This window comes from Lepidochelys kempii, chromosome 1 (assembly GCF_965140265.1).
Source record: "Lepidochelys kempii isolate rLepKem1 chromosome 1, rLepKem1.hap2, whole genome shotgun sequence".
Taxonomy (NCBI): Eukaryota; Metazoa; Chordata; order Testudines; family Cheloniidae; genus Lepidochelys; species Lepidochelys kempii.
The window spans coordinates 168,228,091-168,249,582 of record NC_133256.1 but is presented as its reverse complement, the minus strand read 5'-3'; the positions used below and the strand labels follow the sequence as shown (position 1 = coordinate 168,249,582).

At 39.0% G+C, this 21,492-nt stretch overlaps 1 protein-coding gene across 4 annotated transcripts in view; it reads right to left on the bottom strand.

Annotated features, from left to right (window-relative positions):
* APP (amyloid beta precursor protein) overlaps positions 1-21,492 on the bottom strand; it is a 295,324-nt gene that overhangs the window by 127,687 nt on the left and 146,145 nt on the right. For all 4 annotated transcript variants that reach the window (XM_073363102.1, XM_073363091.1, XM_073363122.1 and 1 more), the window contains exons 5-6: positions 20,697-20,890; positions 7,657-7,853 (exon numbers count right to left, since the gene is read on the bottom strand). In XM_073363102.1, coding sequence (XP_073219203.1) covers positions 7,657-7,853; positions 20,697-20,890 — 391 coding nt within the window. The remainder of the gene's footprint in view (positions 1-7,656; positions 7,854-20,696; positions 20,891-21,492) is intronic.

Sequence of the window (21,492 nt, the reverse complement as noted above, 5' to 3'; positions counted from 1 at the left end):
ATTGGCTTCCAGGGGAGCTAAGCTTCTAACTCCACTTAGTGCCTTTGGAAATCTCAAAGATCCATACAGTTAAATTAATCAACAATCAGGAAAAGCAAAAGTCAAGATTCCATAACTTTGTTCTATTGTCATTATCCAGCATTTTCCAATATTTTTTCCTATGACATCAACACTTTGACCTTCTACAGCACCCTTCCATCTGAGAATCCCAAAGCTCTTCTTTAGAAATGTGTAAAATTCACCCTAACAACAGCCCTATGATGCAGCCAAGTCCCAGTTTCATAGTGAAGTTAGGTGACTTACACCCAGAAAGTCTTTGGCAGAGAAAGGGAACAAAACCCAAATCTCCTGATTCCCAATACTATGCTTTATCTCCAAGACTATCCTCTGAATGTGCAGCTTCATATTACTATTTATGTCATAAAATGGAAAGCGTATACAATAAAATATGCCACAGTGTGTGATAAAGACAAGTTATTGCAGGTAGCCACTGAAATACAAGCAGTTTAAATATTATGAGTCCATCTGTGCAACCTTTATGCTGTATTCATGTAGACCCAGATTCAGCAAAATACTTTAGCATAGGCTTAAAATTAAACACATGCTTAAGCACTTTGGTGAGTAGGGATTTACTTAAGCATGGGTGTGATGAGCTGGGACCATAATTTTTTGTATTTTTATAAGGTGTAAAATAAAGTATATCTTATAATCTATATTCCACTAAAAAAATGCAGTGTAGATGATTAATGTAACAAAGTGGGCAAAAGAATCATATCACCCTAGCAAATGTAACAACCAAAATGTCTGCTCAACGTCATTAGGCACTAAAATTTAGGGTTCCAATCAGTACTTTTGCTATTCCCTCAATTTGGGTAATTTGTAAACCTCTATGGATGTAGTTACATATACATCAGGAGCATTACTCTCTGGTATGTAACTACTTCAGAGATATAGAACTATGTTTTAAATAAAGTTTACTCCTTTGTTGATTTTGTTTGTATTTACACTTTCCTTTGTCAAAAATCTATGCTACTGTTCTGCTATGTGGATTATTCCCAAGGGAATATTTAAAGAAGAAACTCATTTCCACTGTGGAAATCAGTGGAAAATCATTCTGAATATATGCCTGAAACCAGCAGCCAAATTTGAATTTGAACATTCGAAGACAAAAACTAATTACCTAAGAGGTTTTTGGAATTCAGCAGGAGGCAGCCGTGGAGCTGGCACCAGCTCTGGGAATAAAGCCCATGCATTAGCTACACAACAGCATGGATACTTTCTAGAGAGAAAGTTTAAAAAAATAAATAAATAAAAAAATAAAGAGCTGAACGATTAGTTATAAATGCAATGCCAAAGAACAATTCTTTAAAACAGTTAAATACCTTAAAATTGTAACTGCCAGTTAAGATTGAATTTCTCTCTCTAATGTTGACTTGGAGCCTACTCACAGGGAATAATCGGGGCATAAATAAAATATAGTTGTATACTGTGCCTAAAATACAAAACCTTCCAATTCTAATGTAAAACAAATGTATAAAACATATTTTCATTTTATTTGTGTGAAGAATAACTTCATTCAGAACCAAGATGTCAAGTGGCAAAGAAAAGACAGCTTGAATGTAAGACTAAATCAACGAAATTCTGTATTTTATGTATGTTTTAGAAGAGATGCAGCTTACCCATAACACTATGATTTTACTAACATAGCAGATATATTGATTGAGAAGGTTAGCACAGAAATGCATTTCACTCATCCAAAAGACTTATCCCCACAGATGATGATAATGTAGGATAATATTAAACAGATTAATAAATAAAACCAAAGCTTTAGATCATTACAGTTTCAGTACATTAAAATGATATTTTCTGTTGGCGAACCAGATGAGCAGAGGACAGAATTCAGTAAGTATAGCATAGATCATAATGAAATTTTCATCCTTATGTAAAACAGCAGAACTGCTCTATAAAGTATTCCAATATGTTTGCCCTTGGCCCAGAATTTTAATTAAAAAACATGTTCTTTTATGATTCAGCAGCTCTGGTTAACAGTAAAAAAGGTTTCATTTGATGTAAGACAACTTAAAGATGTCCTTTTATGGAGGGACAACTGAATTTTAAATCAAAACATCCAATTAAATTCATAGTTGTACTAATCGAAATATACCAATACATGGTTCTCTATAACCAAGGCTAGACTGAGCATATTAACATTCATAAGAGTAAGGAAAAAAATCAAACATGCTTTTTGTCAATGGACAGAAAGATAGTTAGAACACTGGATACTATTGTACAAATGTCTAGGTATTTTCTTAAAATACAATATGAGCATCTATTATCCCTTTTCAAACTCTTTTACCCAATCAGGCAACCAATCAAATTCACCCTAAATTAGGTGAAGAAAAACATAAAACGTTCTGATGCTTAAACCAAGGTAATAACCTTTCACAGAAGAAAAGGAGGAAAAGCAATTAAGTCAGTGTCGGCTAAAGCAGAACTGATTTTGAACAAGGCATTAATACTCCAATACTATACCAAAGCCTGCAATAGATAGCACCAGCACTTCCCTGTAATAAGCTAAATAACTTGCCTTGTAATAGGTAGTAACTGTCACTGAATGGATTTAAAGAATCTATGAAATGTTTCAGGGAATAGCAAACAAGATACAGTAGAGCAATAAGGCTAACATCTGCCATCCCTAATTCATGTCACTTCTCTTTTGCTAGAAAGCTGGCTCAGAGATTCCCATGTGCAACTGCAGGTTACAAACACATTCAAAATGCCACATCAAGCAGCACCACTTCAATTCTTTCCTAAATATTTAAACAAATCTGTTTGAATTAAGGGATGGTGAAATCATTGCTAACTGGCACGACTACGGAAACCAGGTGGTCAAGCCTTTCCTGAATCTCCCACATCTGCTGAATGGTATGTGTGCAAGCTGCCAAACGTTCAACAGGTTGCTGCGCTGGCCCTGCTGCTTGTCTTTAAAAAAGCTCTAATTAACTGATATGTTGACAGGAAGCATTAAACCAAAAACAAGATCTAATTGCTTTTTCTTTGATGTAAGCTAAGAGAGGAACAATGATGCTTACCAACAACCATGCTGAAGGAGAACAGAAATGGAATCACAAACAATTACACAGCATGGGAGAACAGAGTTTCGCCATGATTCAGTTAATCCTAGCAAAAACTCTCTGGGATCTCGATATCTCAGTATCATTTTCTGGTTCTGAAACAATTTATAGTTTATTAAGGCAGTGATCTCAGCCAAAGCAGAGCTGATCTGCTAGTTATGACTGGTCTTCAAAGTGACTTCCCTTGTTTGTTATGTAGGTTGGGTGAAGTGCCTGCACTCCTGCGCAAATCAGTCACGTAGCTTTAAGAATACAAATTCGGGGATAACATCTCCCAGCAGATGGGGGTGGGTAATATAGAACTGAGAAAGGCTGGCTTCTGGGTTTCCTAGAGCCCGTGACCTCAAGCCCACCAGTCAAGGTACACAGCTTCCTCAGTCAGACTTACAAGCTGATAACCAGTTATTGGCACACAGATATACAGAATCCTGGACTCCCGTTTCCTGTGTTCAATCTATCTGAAAACCTACAGCATAAATGCCCTTGTCAGACAAAGGCATGAGCATACTGCTAAGTATTGTGCTAGGATAATGGAAAGGAATTCACCAAATCCATCCTTTCTATAGTCTTTAATAAAGAAAAAACTGTTAAAAAACACAACAGCTTTAAAAAACATGTTTGCCACAGGACATGAAATAACAGGTTGCCATCCATCAAGGTGCAGTGGCTGAGTGGTTTAGGCACCTGATGACAATTCTGATGGCCGTGGGTTTGATTCTTACTCAATTTCTCCCTGAAAGGCCACTTCTAGTTCACCCAGATGCAAAATGGGTACCTGATCCATTGCGTTAGGGCAGTCATAGGCCAGCAGACATCATGCTGGCCACATCACTCCCTTGTGTACTGCTGGCTAGGAAACTGACGTGCCTTGACTGTGTCAGCTCGATGAGCTATTGGCTCAAGAGAACTTTCATGCTATCTGGCATTTTCCAGAAAAGACTAAAATTGTTCTGCTCCTGATTGTTGGAAATATAGTTGTGAGCTGTTTTGCTATGGGTATTTTGGTCACTACTAGTTAAAACATGTTTAGGAATAAGAAACATGACATGTTGAAACTACAGCCGACAGCATGAATGTCTTCCATCATATAGCTTCAGTTTCCGTACATGCTTTATTTATTTAGGGTTTGATCCAATGGGAGTCAGTCCATTTACTTGGTTGGGCTTCGCATCACCCATTATCAGAAGAGCTTAATTAATGGTTTGAGAAGAAAACAAGCTTCCATTGATTTCACATACGAAAGATAACTCCTATAAAACATGAACTTCTGACCACATTCTTTAATGCTCATGGATCTAATAACGATTATGCCTCCAGCAGGTATAAGGAAGAAACTGTATGTTCAATCAGGAGGGAGAGTATTTACTCCTGTGGAAATTCTGCGCCATGGCATACGTGCAGAGTTCATGTCCCCTGCAGATCCCCCCACTCTCACCCCGCAGAATACTACATTCTGCCAGGGAGGTGCTGCAATTACAACTTTCGCCTACCAGGGCTGCTATGGCACCAGAAGACAGGGAAGCCGGCTCAGAGCTTGAGCAGCCAACTGCATATAGGGAGGGGGCAGAAGCTGTTTTCCAGCCCACCCTGTATTGTTACAGACATACTTACTGACAGGTATTTTGAAATAAATTACCAAAAAACCTTGAAACTGGTGTTATTATATTGTGTTATTTTGACAAATAAGATATGCAGAATATTAAAATATGGTGTGCACAATTTTTTATTATTTGGCACAGAATTTTTTGGTGCAGATTTCTCCCAGGAGTAAATACATGGTATAAACTTCATTGCCCTAACCCTTTGGAAAAGTGACCTTAGTTTTACTTGTAATCCAAATGGGTTAAAGCTAGTCAGCCACCCATGGCAAAGAAGCCCTATCTACAAGGTTCTCAAACGTCTTCCATAGCATGAACCACATCTTAATAGAGAAAGTCTCACAGACCCTCCCCTATTTGCAATCATGTAGATCAACTCTCCTCCCATGTGTGACAGCATAACATACCTGTGTCAACCGTCAACATCTTAAAGTAACTGCTTAATTTCCTAATGTATTTTTAGCTTCTTTCAATGCATTTTACCACTGGGAACAAGGAGATGAACCTATACCATGAGAAAAGCCAGTTCTCTGCAGACCACCAGTTATTGGTCTGCGGACCAGTCTCTTAGCATTTTGCCCCAGAAGGACAACTCTGTCATCAGAGCTGCAGAAGCAGCTGTGGCACAATTTGACAATGAAAGTTTAGTCATCTCAACAAAATAACCAGGGGTAGCCATTTACAGCACCAACACCATGCAAATAATTTGGTACAAGTAACAGTCCAATCAAGAGAGGCCTCATACTTAAAGAGAGATGAAGATGCTGAAGGTCAGATGGGCTGAGGTGCCTCAGGATTGCTGCACAGGGAATCTGGCATTGAGATGATTACACTAGACTTGTCTGCAGCCAAAATCTTGCCTTCATGACGCATGCATTTTACCAATTTTACATGCAAAAACTAAAGACTATTATCTTTAGGCTCTTAAAACCAGCACCATTAAATGTCAATGTTTATATGTTGCAATCTGTTTTTATATAAATTCAATGTGTTACTTCACCTTTTTTGTAGTTTACTTTCACATTAAACATCCTAGTTGCCTGAAGACTGAACATCTTAACCTCTTTGAAATTTCAGCTTCGGTAAAAGACATACTGTACCTAATTTGTTCTCATTTTCACTCATCCCAAATCCCATTAAAGTGAAGTGTATCTTTTTTAATATTCATTTACCAGTGAGGATAGGGTGTTTCACCCCTGGGCAGTAAGAGCTCACATATGGAAATACAGTTAAGCAGATTAAAGATTTAAACTGGGATTTTTACATTCATCTCGCACTGGTTCTCCATAATGACAGGTTTCAGAGTAGCAGCTGTGTTAGTCTGTATCCGCCAAAAAAGAAAAGGAGTACTTGTGGCACCTTAGAGACTAACAAATATATTTGAGCATAAGCTTCCATGAGCTACAGCAAACGAATAAATTTGTTAGTCTCTAAAGTGCCACAAGTACTCCTTTCTTTTTTTACTGGTTCTCCAGTGACTGAATCGAAGACTCAAGAGACAGAGTTTGGATAAATAAGAACTTTTTCTGCCTAAGAAGGAAGCCCTTGCAAATCAATTTTACTCAAACATCAATTCATTTGATCATAGCACTCACCTGAAACAGGGAGAAAAAAATAAGGAAGGACAAGAAATGTTAATAAAGGAAGAGTACACTTTCCAGGTTAGCTACTTAATTCCATTCAATTATATATGTATTTCATCATGGAATTAAAATCATAGCTAATATCGATCCTGTGCTGTCCTCCCTACCACCAAACAACATAAACATCAGCCAACAGGGCAGAACAACCCTGCCACAGGGAAAGATAGGAAGGTCTGTGTGGGTTTGTGTACAATTTTTAAGTTGCAAGGGTCTGTGTCCCTCAATTCCAATAGCAGCAGGTATGGACTAAGGGAACCAGGACTGAAATGTCCGTGTTAGTTCCACTACAGCCATTTCATGGTCATTTTGTCTCTGAATGTTTTAAGTTGAAACTCCTTTCATTTTAAGTCATAGGAACTAAGCTCATTTTATGTTTTGTCCTGGCTTTTACCTCTGTCTCATTTCTTAGGAGGTAGAAGAACATTATAAAGACATTTGATAAGTACAATGCTACCGGGAGGACAAATAATATAGAAAATCAATACCTGGATTATATAAATATTACATCATATAGAATAGTTCCAAATCATATAGAAATCTAGGAAGAGCTCCTTTAAAGAATAAATTGTACAAGAGAAGAGGAACAGAAAAAAAAATTCTACTATGATTTGGATTGTCAAATTGCCTATGGGTAGGCTAATATTCAAATTTATTAAAAAAATTAAATTGCTTTAATGACACCATATAAAAAAGTGTATACAAAAGAGCATATTTTAAAATCTATTTTACCCCATTTATGTTATTTGTTTCTTTTTTCCCCCATAGACAACAACCATATTATAATTTTGTTTATAATTATTTTTAATCTGTAACCCATACACTAGGTCAACTATAGGATTTTTAAAATTTCATTATTTGCTTACTACTGAGAAATGCTGGGTATAAAAAATCCAAGAATCTGAATAAAATAGCTAACCAGAAAATGTTAATGTAAGACAACGTCCTACCTAATAGTGCTTTCTAACACACGTTTTCCACTTGATATCAACATTCCCTTTTCTTTCACACTAATTGTTTTACCAGCATACAACACTGTTTCTTCTCATGTAGTTTACTATGCTGTTTGTGAAAATAATCTCAATGAAATATGTGGCAATCACTATCCATGTATCCTAAGATTATATATAAAAGGGAAAAAACTTGCAAATCATATAAAGACAAAGCATAATGATGTAGCAACTTAGGATATTTTGCTGTTTGGAACATTTTTAGTAGTAAAGGGCAAATACACACCAGTAAGATCAATTCCGCGGACCCCAAACTAAACAAACATTAATTTACCTCTAACAACCTCTTCTACCGATTCGGTAGTAGTGGTGGTTGTGGTAGCAATGCTGGTAGTTCTTTCCGTGGCCTCTTCGTACTGTTCCTCTTCTTCAATCTCATCACCATCGTCGTCCTCATCATCAACATCTTCGTCCTCAACGTCTGTTACTTCCTCCTCTTCCTCTGGCTGCTCTTCTACCACCTTGTCATCACTGAAAGAATCAATGGATTTTGTTGGGTCAGCAATGAAACACCTACTAGATGAGAAATCAGACAACAGCTTATTCAGAACCTCGTGGAAGTGTGACAAGGAAGCCCCCTCTCAACAAGTAAGAACCTGGTGCTCTGGAGAGCAATGCAGTGAGATTTAATGCATATACTGAAAATGAAACAGTAACAAGAGATAAATATGGATTATGTTCTGCTGCTAGCATAGCAGGATGCCACCAGTATGAAGCCCCTCTCCATGCACTGAAAGGGAAAAGGCCCTGTATTAATCATAACAGATTGTGCCAACTGATTAATGTCTTGGGTGTGCATGTCTAATGCTGCACTAGAATTCTGTGAGGTGGGTTCAAACAGATGAATGAAGCTGATGGCCATATGCTTTCAGCACTAAGTGATATTTTCTTAAACACTTACACACCCCAGATCATAATAAGTAATTATTATTATCAGAAAATGACATCAATGACTGATAATAATCAACTTACTCAAACTCACATACTATTATTATTTGTATCCTGGTAGCTCCCATTATGTGCTAGGCACTGTTCAAACACATATGAAGATATGGGACAAAATCATAAGCCATTAGAACTAAGGGCTTTGTCTACACAGGAGCATCCTGGAAAATTAATCCAAATTGAAAAAAGGTGTGAATTTGAAGTGGATTAATTATATACCATTAAATCCTAATGTGGATGATGTTATTCAGAATAAAAGTGGCCTTTATTCAGTTTAGCTTAATTCACTTTGGTACTCAGATGAGACAAACAAGCGTCTGAATCACAACCACAGTAGACCCTCTTGTTAAAGCACAAGATAAGATGGTTTTGCCACAACCCTCAAGACACATTAGTAGCCCCAATTTGGTATTTTATTGACTATGAATACAACAACATTTTCAGTCATATACCTCTGTCTCTCCTACTTGCTAGGAGTAACTTTTTAGCAAAATTAAATTTGCAAGTGTCTTTTATATTGCTTGTCTCTGAAAGCAGTTCTTTTACTCTGATACTTGTCCAAGTCTTCAAAGGATTAAGTGTCATGTTTCCAAGTAGGACTGAAATTTTGAGAATTTATATGTTAAAGTGATGGACTGATTCAAAACCCACTTAAGTCAATGGGAAAAGCAAACTATATCACCCTTGACACTGCAGTGTGTTAAGGTCAACTGAATTATGAATCCCCCTCCCCTGTCTAATGTATTATGTGATCACCTTTTGCATTATCTGTACTTCAGTATTATTCTGCCATAAGTATGCATTTCTCATAATGCACTAGAGTGAATAAAGAACAGAATTGCCAGTGTAATTCCTTTTTTTCCCAGGACAGCTTTTTAAATTTGTTTTCTACTACCATAAAAAGGGGTAGTTAATGTCTTTTTTTTTTTTTTTGGTGGGGGGGGGTTCCAGTGCTGTACAACAGGGTGCTAATCTAAGGTCATTAGTTCTGACTCATACCACCACATCAACAGAACCATCCTCTTCAATTAACGTATATAATGGGAGAGTTACAGTCTGAATCTACACAGAGCTTTTACTTAAGTTTCCCACAATTTCATCAGCATCAATGCAGCTCTGCTAAGGGCAGCCAATAGTGGGAGTGCTAGCCACTGGTATTTCTACTACCATGTGATCTAACCCTGCTCAAGGAAAATTGAAAAGGCACAGGGGTAAGAATGCAGGTAGCCACCAGTGCTTTGTCTACAACAGAGCTCTCCCTTGCTGGCCTCTGGTGATGGTACAGTGGTGGTAAATTTTAAGAAAAGCTTCACTTACCATCAAAAAGACCATAGGGATTATTCAGTGCACATTTTAGAATTTTGGACTGCTTTATCAGGATCCAGCGGAGTTCATGTGTACATTGTAAACTATGTTAGCTAAACCGCTTGGGTTGAAGGAGATTATAGATTCGTTTGGCAGAACATACGATTGATCTAGTACATTGTATTGTATTTCACACACCAGGTACCATCATTAGACCACCTTTACAATTATAACAATTTATATCCTTTAACAGAAAGAAACAAAACAATCTAGTATTTTCCCCATATCGAAGTTTAAAATACTTTCTAAAGAAATTCAGATAATCTCCAGACAAGGCTCCATTAAGATGAAGAAGTTAATGTTATAAACAGATAACCTTTAGAATAAAACATTATAATGGTGTTGTTATGAAAGAAATTTGAAAGACTGGGAATTAAATTATTTTATCTCACATCACCAGTCACCTAACCACAATACCACTTCCACATTTTCATTAGGTACCACAAACCCTTAAGGATCAGACCATGAATCTATAAAGATATAAACAAATCAAAACCACTGAAAACATCTCTTGGAAAGAGACAATTTTCGGCTCTAGTTCATACTGGAAAAAATCAACAAGGCCAAAAGTACATAACTCCAGCCTCTCATCTCCCTTGTCACACACTGAAGATGGCTGTCAAGCAGAATGAAAATTCTCGTCTGTTTCAGCTTTCTACCCACAGCAAAAAAGTCTCACTTGTTATGCCTCCATAAACAGCCAGTTCAGTACTGAAACAACATTGCCTCTGTCACCACTGTTGAGTCACACAATAATATCTGTATATAAATCTGATACTACACAATAAGGCAGGTGGATGGGATGGTGGCAGGGATACTGAGTCAGAAGCTGTTTGTGGAAACTCAACTGTGAATTTTTCATGTCCAAATTTCTTTTTCAGATACTGTAAGTATATATAGTTACAAAATTCCAATAGTTTACATAATTACAACTTTGTAATGATAGTTTATAACCTTAACTTATCATAAACCTTTCATCCCGAGTCAGTTATTATTTAAGGCCTACATCATGCTTCGCAATGTATAGCTCTGGTTCCTTAAATCGTAATGTCATAACCCTTCCATCCAAGTTAACTTTGGTCAGTTAAATGCAGAAGAGTAGTATTAACCTCCCGCAAGATGCTGAAAGTTCACTGAAGTCAAATAGGAGATCTCATGGCTGACAAACTCAGCCTTCAAGGAAGCAAGAAAGCTCAGCTACTTCCTATTCATCGTTTCCCAGATTAGATTAATTGTTTCTGCACAAGAGCTCGTCCATCACTAGAGTTAACATTTTATACTCAAATGGTGCTTGGAATTGCCTCTGCAGTACTACAGCAATTACCTCTCAAAGCAATAAGCTGCTTCATCAGTTCCATTCTTCCTCTACTCATCCATTTGTAGAGATTCAACATTATATTTGTCTTTCTGGACTCTCTAATGCTCACATGCCCCTAAACTTTCTGTGCTTTGTTTATTTCAATAGCTTCTATGAAAAGAAAGATTAGTTATTAAAACCATTATGCACTAAAAATGTCTTCAAATCTAAATATTGCAACTTGTCAGCAAGGAGACAAATACAAGAAATTAACAAATTCTACTATTTAAAATTTTAATCAAGTAAGTTTTTAATCTAAAATCTGTAACATATTATTCCAAGAGATGCAAAACATATGCAGGAAAATTATTATGTCCATAATTAATACAATAGATTTAACAGCTAAAAAAAAACAAAAAAAAAACACAGTACCACAGGTAAAAAAAAGTTAAAGTCCCATGTTTTAATCTTAAAAAATGTTTATACAGATATGTATCATAAAACGTATAGAGTACAGATCGTCCTTGGGAAATTGTGCATCTAAAGAACATGGATGTTAAAAAGACTGCATACACTTTCAATAACATACATGAGTATGATGTTTCATCTCTATTTCTAGTATAATTTTCATAACTATGATTTGTCACAAAACCTCAAAAAGCTATGAACTTGGGATTGTCTGAAACCCTGTTATCTGAAATTCAAACACTTATTTCCCTTCCCCAAAAAACACACACAAAAAAAACCCCAACCAAAACAAAACAAAAAACACCACTAAACCATTCTCCTCCCCCTTGGAATGTAACTTTTCCAAAATGCAGATTTACCAAGTTTTGGATGTCTTACAAGCTAATTAGATAATTGAGCTTTACCTGTACATATTATATATAAAACTAAACAGACATGAGAAAGAAAATATGTTTATTACCCCTCAAAAATTCATTTTAATATGGAACAGTTTTTTGGAGTTCAAATTTCATTGCCCTTTATAACTTTGAGTGCTATCTTTTAAGACTAATTTTGGAGCCGCCCAGTGGCTTTCACCACACTGCCACAGAGTGCTGTTTCTCTCTGTGATTCAAACTGCATGAACAATTTCAATAAAAATGCCTAATACAACAAAAATGGTCCCAGGATATGAGAGAGACAAGGTGGATGAGGTAATAGCTTCACTGTTACCTCTTTCACTAACGGAGCCGGGGTGGTCAATTATTTTTTGTCCAGTCCAAAATTCTTGGTCAAGGTCTAGTCAAGGTCCAGACTCCAGAGGAAATAATAGCACTGCCTCACACCCTCAATGATGACAATAATAAGTAAATAAAAAGATTTTGTGGTCCATTCAAAAGCATCTGGCAGTCCAGATTTGGCCCACGGTCCACCTATTGACTATCCCTGAGTAGGTCCAATAAAAGATATAACCTCACCCACCCTGTGTCTCTCATATCTAGACAGATAAAATTCTAAAGAAGGCCTTCAGTTAAAAACTCTATTGCTAATCCTAGACAAGGTCAGTCCTAGCAAGGGCATCCATATCTTAGCTGCCATCTGGGGATACAAGGTGGGAGGTAGCTAAGCTCTCGATCCAAGGGCAGTGAAGGCTTGTAAGATATTCACAAAAGCTTCTGCGTACAGAGTAATTCAAAGCCCTACCAAAGGAACGCCCATTGTTGCAGAAGGGGAGAGTCATTCCACATTGATAGCCCCATTTTTCAAGGCTCTGTCCTTGCTTTTCAGTCAGTCTTTCAAACGCCTGATACAAAAAGAAAAGGAGTACTTGTGGCACCTTAGAGACTAACCAATTTATTTGAGCATGAGCTTTCGTGAGCTACAGCTCACTTCATTGGATGTAGCTCACGAAAGCTCATGCTCAAATAAATTGGTTAGTCTCTAAGGTGCCACAAGTACTCCTTTTCTTTTTGCAAAGACAGACTAACACGGCTGTTACTCTGAAACCTGATACAAAAAGGATGCTGTAATCCACAAAAAAGCTGCAACACAGCATGTTCACACTCTAAAATCAAAGCTGCAGTACGAAGTGGAGTCCACCATTCTGAACTGCACCATTCTTGAGTTGCACCCGGAAGCAGACAGAGTCACCACAAAGCAATGCAGCTGTGCAGAAGGAGGGCAGCTGCTTCACTGCTTGCCTCTGAGGCAGTCTTCAAGGGTAAAGTTCATTAGGGTAGGTTAGGTGGAGGGAGTGAAGCTGTGGATGACTGTTACTAGTGCCACATTTGAGTGTAAAGGTTGCAACCTTTTCGTCAGCTGTACAGGCCAGCAATGGTAATGTACTTACAAATTCTGAAGCAATGATGGATCCAAAATACACACTGAATGGGGATTTTGACAAGACGCACTGTCCTGCTTAGTACAGTCTGGTTAGACCTAATTTTATATCCCAACCAGAACTGACTAGATCACAGCCAATCCAAACCGGACCTGAGCCTGAGAGCACTGAGTTGTTTTCATACCCAATGTGACCCTTGTAGTCGGGTCCTGTCGGGTTTGGCTTGCAAGGGTGTATTTAGGGAGCCCCCACCCCACTCTCTTACCTGCCTTAGCACTGCCAGGCACCTCCCTTCAGGGCTCCCGCATCCTGGCGGCAGCGCACAGGGCAGGAGCAAAGCATCCCTGTGAGCTAGTGAGGTAAACCTTGCCACTGCAATGCCCGCTTCCAGCATGGGGAGCGTCGTAATGTGCTGTGGTGCCTCCCCTATTCCCTTGGGAAGCTGGCTGAGCTACCCTACTCACCTGTGCCCTGGCACATGCTCTCACACAGGAGCCAGGCAAGGAGAGAGGCAGCAGCAAGGAAGACGCAGCAGGTCTGGGGGTCCTGTGCAGCGGCCCCACCCTCTCCTCCATCCAGAACCAGCACTAAAAATCTCAGTGTTATTTGCATGTGCACTGCCTCACTGCCAACTTACATGTTATGTAGGCTTCCAATACTTCTCCAGCATAAACATACATAAGCACCGTTCTTTTTCTTTAACCACAAGTAATCAATGGAGGGGGTAAAACAAAAAAAGCCTGTTATGTAAGCAACACATAACAGACACCTGAACGAGGCACACTGGGGACCTGCTGTCCAAGTAGACTCCACCAAAAAAATATGTAATACCAGGTACAACTGATGAGGAAGCATCAACCATCATGGATGACCGGTCCAGATGAAACCCACCTGCAGTGGAACATACAAAGCGCATCCAAACAAACAACGCTGCACAGCAGGCACAGCAGCAACTCGACAGAAGAAGAATTAAAGCACCGGGACAGGTCAGAAGCAGACTGTGAACAGTCAGAGCCGCTAGGAATGGGGACAAAGTGGGGATTAATCTGTTTCCAACTGTGAACTCAGTTTTGTTTTGCGAACCCCATTCTGTTTCAGGAGCTCCACTTTTATACTGTGACTTTCACTTTGGATTATGACCATGCTGCGTTGCAATCTTGTTTGTGGATTAGAACCTTTTTTTTTTTTTTTTTTTTGGTAACAGGGGCTTGGCACCAAGTGGGAAGACTATCTGAATCAATGCTGAGTGACTCGCCCCCTTCTGGAGCAACGAGTTGTCTACTGGTAGGGCCACTGAGTTTGAATTACTCTCTACACAGAAACCTGGGGATGGGGAGGAAAATGGAGCCTGTAACTCCTTCAGCAGAACCACATGAGCAAAAGGGGGTGGCTTCATTAAGCCAGATGCGCCCATTGGCACATACCAGAAAAAAAGACAGGAAAAAGAGGAGGAGGAGAAACTCTGTCTAGTCTAAGGACACTGATCAAACCTAGGACTCAGAGAAGGGGTGAGATCAGAATAAGGGTGACTGTATTCAAAATTTTGTTGTTTTTCATGGATCTGCAACTCTCAAAGTGCTTACAAGAGTAAAGAGCTTATAGTTAAAAAAAAATTCCTTTGCTAAGACCTTGCTTTTCTGCCACACTGTCCCTCAAGGGTTTAATTAGGAACCAGAGCTCCCACAGTGGGTGGACTCTGAGGGGAACATGTCTAAGCAACTGGAGGGTCCCGAAAAGGGCCAAGGGACTGGTTTTGGAGTCTAGGGCAGCTGGAATGCAGAGTTCCAATGTCCCGGAAGGGTCTCATACAAAGGGTGAGCCCCTGGGAGTGTTCCTTTGAGATCCAGACTCAGGGACTCAGAAACATTGGGATCTAGCAGTTCAGTCACTCGCAAAAGACATGGATCTGTCCAGAGAGTGGGTCTGGACTAGGCTCTAAGGAGGAGTATTTGATAACATTATCGACATATCTAGCTACTGCATGAAAATTAAAGAAGAGTCAGATCTGGTAAAACCTGCTAACAGCTCCTATTTGCACAATAGGGCTAAAAACACAAGACAAGACTGATCAGCATTTAATAAAAAAGAATACAGAAAAACACATTATAATTATTTAAATATTCAGTTACTCTGCATTATTTAAATACAAAATTCACTTTGCAAAAAATCTAATCAACGGTTTTGCACTTTTGCAAAAGCACTGCACAAAAATATCAAAATAATACAACTGCAACACACGTGCTAAAGAATTCTTAAATTAGAATGATGCTAAGTCATAGCATAAAATAATGAAGTATTTTTAAAATAAAATCTTTTAATTTTACTTATCTTTGTATGAATAGAAATGTTTCACAGTAAATGACAGCTAAGTGCATGATAAAGCAATTTCACTGATAATTACTGCAGGTTCAAGGACTGCACTTCTTTCTCTATTATATCTCTGAAATCCTATTCCAAAGGCAAATTCTTTACAGTGCAATGAAGATGTTAAAAGCTGTCACTAGAAACTAATGCTGCATTGTGTGTGTGACAGTCAGTTTAAAAGACTCAGATAATCTACTACAAATAGGAATACAAATTTATCGGCATCGGTATGGGTCACTAAATTACATTCATTCTATTTTTTTCTTGGAAGGCTAAGAAAAAATTCAGTCCAAGTGTGCTATAAATTCCAGCTCTTGACAAGATCATTGTACAAAGGAGACACAAAGCTAACTAACTAAATGTATAATTGAGAGAAATGAAAGTAAAAGTCAATACAAAAGTTAAAGTAATAAAAGAAAAAAACCCTAAACTTCTGTTACAGCTGCATGATTTCAAATAAATTCTTCCCCCAAAAAAACAGGTTCTAGTGGACAGGGTACTGGACTGGGATTCAGGAAACCTGGGTTCAATTCCCAGCTGTGTAACTAACCTGTTGTGTGACCTTGAGCAAGTCACCTTACCTCTCTGTGCATTTGTTTCTCTTTACATTTTCTGTCTTACCTATTTAGGGCTTGTCCACACACCAAGCGGGGTCAATCTAAGATACGCAACTTCAGCTTGGTGAATAGTGTAGCTGAAGTTGACATACTTAGATCTCCTTTCTGTGGTAAATTGACAGCTGACGCTCTCCTGTCAACTCTGCTTGCACTCCTTGTTCTAGTGTAGTTCCAGAGTCAACGAGAGAGTGCTCAGCGGTTGATCAACCCCTGCTGGATCGATCGCTGCCTGCTGATCCAGCAGGTAGTGTAGACAAGCCCTCTGATTGTAAAGCCTACAGAGCAGAGATACCAAAATACCCTAGGCACCTTACAATAAAACAAATACAGATTAGCTGTTTATTTTAAATTGAAATGTACAATAATAAAATAATTAAAACCCTTTTATTGAATTCTTATCCTCCTTTCTCTGCCTGGTAGACATTCCTCGACGTTCTGTCATTGCTCCTTTCCTCTTCTCCACCTGCACTTTCACTAAGGTTTCCACCTCCACTTTTATGTGGATTACTTGCAAATGTTACCTCTCATTATCGGTCTTCTTGTTGTTCTTGGTTGAGCTTGCTCTGCTGCAGAAGTGGGCAAATTACAGGCCACATCTGGCCTGCAGGACCATCCTGCCCAGCCCCTGAGCTCCTGGCCAGGGAGGCTAGCCCCTGGTCCCTACCCTTCTGTTTCCACCTCCCACCCCCACCGCAGCCATGTTGCCACGCTGCCAGTGCTCTGGCCCACAGCTCGTATCGGGCAGCGCAGCTGGCTCTGGCTGGCTTCGAGCTCCTGCTGCTCTGAACAGTATGGTAAGGGGGTGGGAGCAGTCAGGGAGCGGTTGGATAGGGTGGAGGTTCTGGGAGGGCGGTCAGGGGATGGGGAAAAGGGACGGTTGGGAGTGGTGTCTTGGGGAGCCTGTCAGAGGGTGGGCGTGTGGATAGGGGCCGGGGGGGCAGTCAGGGAACAGGGAGGGGGTTGGATAAGGGGGTAGGATCCCAGGGGGCAGTTAGGGGCGGGGGTCCCGGGAGGGGGGTGGTCAGGGGACAAGGAGCAGGGGGGGTTGGATGGTTTGGGGGTTCTGAAGAGAGCAGTCAGGGGGTGGGAAGCGGGAGGGGGCAGATAGGGGGCAGAGGCCAGGCTGTTTGGGGAGGCACAGCCTTCCCTACCCGGCCCTCCGTACAGTTTTACAACCCCTATGTGGCCCTCGGGCCAAAAAGCTTGCACACCCCTGCTCTGCTGTCTAAAATTTGCTGTCTCCAAAACTGAACTTGTCTTTCCTCTTAATCTGGTTGCTGAAAAAGCTACAAAAGCCACGTCTGAAGGTTCCTACTTCAGTTGTTTTTTCATCACCAGTTATGGGGAAAACAACACATCACTCAACTGATTTTGCTAAAGCTTTACCATCTCCCCCACAAAAAAAGTCTCCTTTGGGGTGTGTCCAAGAAGATTTTGTTTTATCAAATTAAAAGCTATTGAAAAAAGAGGGATAGAAACAGAAGCTTCATTAATGCAAGAGTTATCAGCACCTTCTGTACTTTTTATACAGTATCAAATAATACACACTACAGGAAGAGATTTTAAGCTTTTTGGAAGGCTTCATGATGAAAGGAACACTAAATGTAAGAAGAAAAGGAGTATTAGTTGCACCTTAGAGACTAACCAATTTATTTAGTCTCTAAGGTGCCACTAGTACTCCTTTTCTTTTCGCGAATACAGACTAACAAGGCTGCTATTCTGAGACTAAATGTAAGGTTACTGACTTATGGTGAAACTACATGGAGCTAAGTATATATTCCAAACAAAGAAAACTGCTTTAGTGGTATAAACATTAGTTTAGTGGTAGAGCAAGCAATATCGGCATCCCTCCCTATTGATCTTAAAACGAAGATACAAAAATCCAAAATTTGGTCATAATTTCTAATGTTACATATTAGTAGTCAGATACTGTAGCATAATATATTGTATGATTCATGTTTGTTATTGTATCAAGCATACAACATTTAAACTTACTCATGTTCAAAGTGGGAAAACCTATTTTTGTAATTTGATATCAAGGATACTCTAATTTCTATGCAAAAAGACTCAATCATTTTCATGAGTGTATTTTTGGCTTCAAGGCAGAGGAGGGACTGGATGCAGCTTGAGGATTGAAGAGCCAGCAAATGAAACTAGTGAATTAGTTTATAAGAATTGGAAATTGTTGAGCTCTTCATCTTAATTAAAGTCCAACTACTTCAGAAAAGCAACTTGGCCTTTCCAGATTTGCTGAAGGTATTTCTGTATTAAAAAAGGTTTTACTATTCACTGGGAATTTCAGAATTGGATTCAAACGTAACTCCAGTTGATGCTCTAATGGGATATCAGTTTTCTGAAGTCATCCTTGACCTGCTCAATTTAGAACTTGAATTGCTTTTGAGTAGATTATGTTTGCTTCCCCAGTGACAAACATGAACAATTGAAACAAATGGATAATTCAGACTGCTTTATATACATCCCTCATAATTGCTGTTAATTGCTGTAACATGCACCATTATGAGAACATTTTTATTTCATATTTTTAGACATCTTTGACCAGACATATTAAGGGAGAATATTTCATTTTTGCAAATTTCTCCATCTTTATATAGGAAAAAATTAATCTGAAGGTTGCAAACATCTTTCATTCTTAGCCCACATTTTCAACAACTTGAACCCCAATCAGCAATGCGTAAACCAAATATACAGAAATTACGTAACGATGCTGTGGGATCTGACCTATAAACCTCCTCAAAAGTAGCTCTATTGCTACACTTTGGCTGTTAGATGTACTCATCAAGAAAAATCAAATATTCCAAGACTGAAGATGTCTCCCACCCTAGATGGGGCCAAAAGCAGGGCCTTGATATTAGTCTTTTGTGATGAAGAATCAGAGAAAAGACCTTAATTTCATTCATCTAATCCATCCCCTTACTATTAAAGACCTGTTCCCTGCAACAACTTTTTTTAGTGCATTGTCCAACCTAGTGTTAAGCGTTCACCATGATGTGGCTTCTACTCCTTCCCCAAAAGACATGTCCACGATTGAATACATCTCCTTGTTAAAGATTTCCCTGACAGTCAGTCTAATTTTTCGTTGTCCTAATGTCATTCCATTGTTCCTAGTTAGAGTCATTTATCTCCATTCTTCATCTTTATATCCCTGAAACACTTGTAGGCTAATGTTCCCATTTTAGTCATTGCTAAGGCAAACTATATACATTTAGCATTTTTAATCTTGCCATATAAATGTATCCATCCTGTCCCTAATCATTTTCGTTGTTCTTCTCTGAACTCCCTCCCATCTGCCAGGCTCGTCCTGGTTCTAAGGTGCTGTGAAATGAATGCAGAAGATGAAATTAAATGAAAAGGGATTCATCAGCAAATTTCTGAGATGGGGATTTGGTTTCCCCTTTCTAAAAATTGACACTACCAACATCTAAACTCTGCACTTCCTGATTTAATCTAGCACGCTGTGATGTTTGGTCAAATACAGAATAATGACCCTGGATTTTAGTTTAGTAAAGGAGGGTAATTTTCATTGTATTTTACAATTCATTCACCAGAGATTTAAGATTTGAATAGAACTGTACTCAGCTCTCACTTACACCTGTATAACCCTAATGCAGTTAGTAGGCTACCATGAAAAAGGCCATATCAACCTGGCATACCCAGTTACAGTATGATCATACCCCAAGCTTAATCCAGCACCCCTTTTGTATGTTTAGATGATGCTAAATTGTTAAAGAAACCAAGGTAGAGCCATGTTCTTTCCCCATGTACACAGGCAAAACCAGTCCATGCTGTAACACGGTCGCTGCATGATTGTCTTGCAAAGTGACTCGCCTAACAGAGTTGCAACTGTAGCACAGGCAAGGTCTAGTAAAGAAGAATATGTCTTGTCAATGTGTGGCCATTTAAATCGATTTTTGAAAATACCTTTCAATGCATAATTAAAAGGGACGCTGCCAGCTTGACAGTCTTCTTACTGTGCCACTAACACCTATGTTAGTAAAACTAAAAAGGGGGTTTTAAAACACCTCACTTACCACTAAGTGGGTTGGGTGTGCATTTTTTGCAGTTCACTCAGCTTGCCAATGAAAGTAAGCGTCCCAGGTAGTCTGTTTCAATTTTTGGTTGTCATATGCACTCATAATATAGTGTTGGGTTGCAAATACTGCAAGGGAATGTTTACAGCCCAACAAGATATTTTCCGTTGCATTTTAAAAAAAAATAATTAAAATGTTATAAGCCTTAGGGTTCTGTAGAAATCAAAAACCTATTAAAACCCAGACATTTTGGGTCACTTCAAATGTTTCAAATAATGTGGAGATCCATCAAGTGTACTCATATCAAAAACTCTGCTGCTAACTTTTAGTCTTTCCAAACAAACTTCTGACAATTTTCAGTAAACCAGGAAGGGGAAACACCTCTCTTACCTTCCATCTGCATAATCAGCATCCGCACCTCCCCACCAGACATCCGAATCATCTTCCTCAGCGTCAGCTGAATCAACATTGTCACTTTCATCTGCTAATGGACAGCAAACAAACTCCACACCACGGAACTTGTCAATTCCACAGGGCAGCAGCATACCGTAATCATGCAGATTCATACTCTTTTCACTACAGGACTACAAAAATAAAGAGAACAGCGACAACATGGTTACACAGTGACCTGGACAAGGAAAAGTTGGCATAGAGGTTAAGAAAATAATAAAAGTCTGTGTATAGCCTCAGATAATTAGAGTTAGCTTGTTAATTGACCTCTCAACTATTGTGACTGATAAATTCATTCAGCGTGGGAACATGGGCCCCCATCCCACAGTCTTGTTATTTTAGGCAACAAGCTTTTCCTTCTCCTCAACTCTTCTCCTTGCCAAAAGATTTCATCCCCTCACATACACCTGACAAATTCTACATCCTCTTACCTAGAACTCCGTTGAGGGCTTGCTTTTGCTGTGCACAAATAACCACGGGAGACAGAGTGATAGTTTGCCCTGCCTATGGTAACAGTGCTATTGAAGAGGAGATCAACACGTAAAACACTTGATACATTGAGGTTTGATTCCTCGTACAGTAGGGTACCTTCTAGCCATATTCAAAAACTGTTAATTATGCATCATTTAAGAGGTTGCACAAAACACTTAAAAGACAAAGCCACACAGAACATGTGGAAAAGGAGAAAACATTTAAATACTATATGGTAAATCCACTCAAGGCTATGTCATTGTGA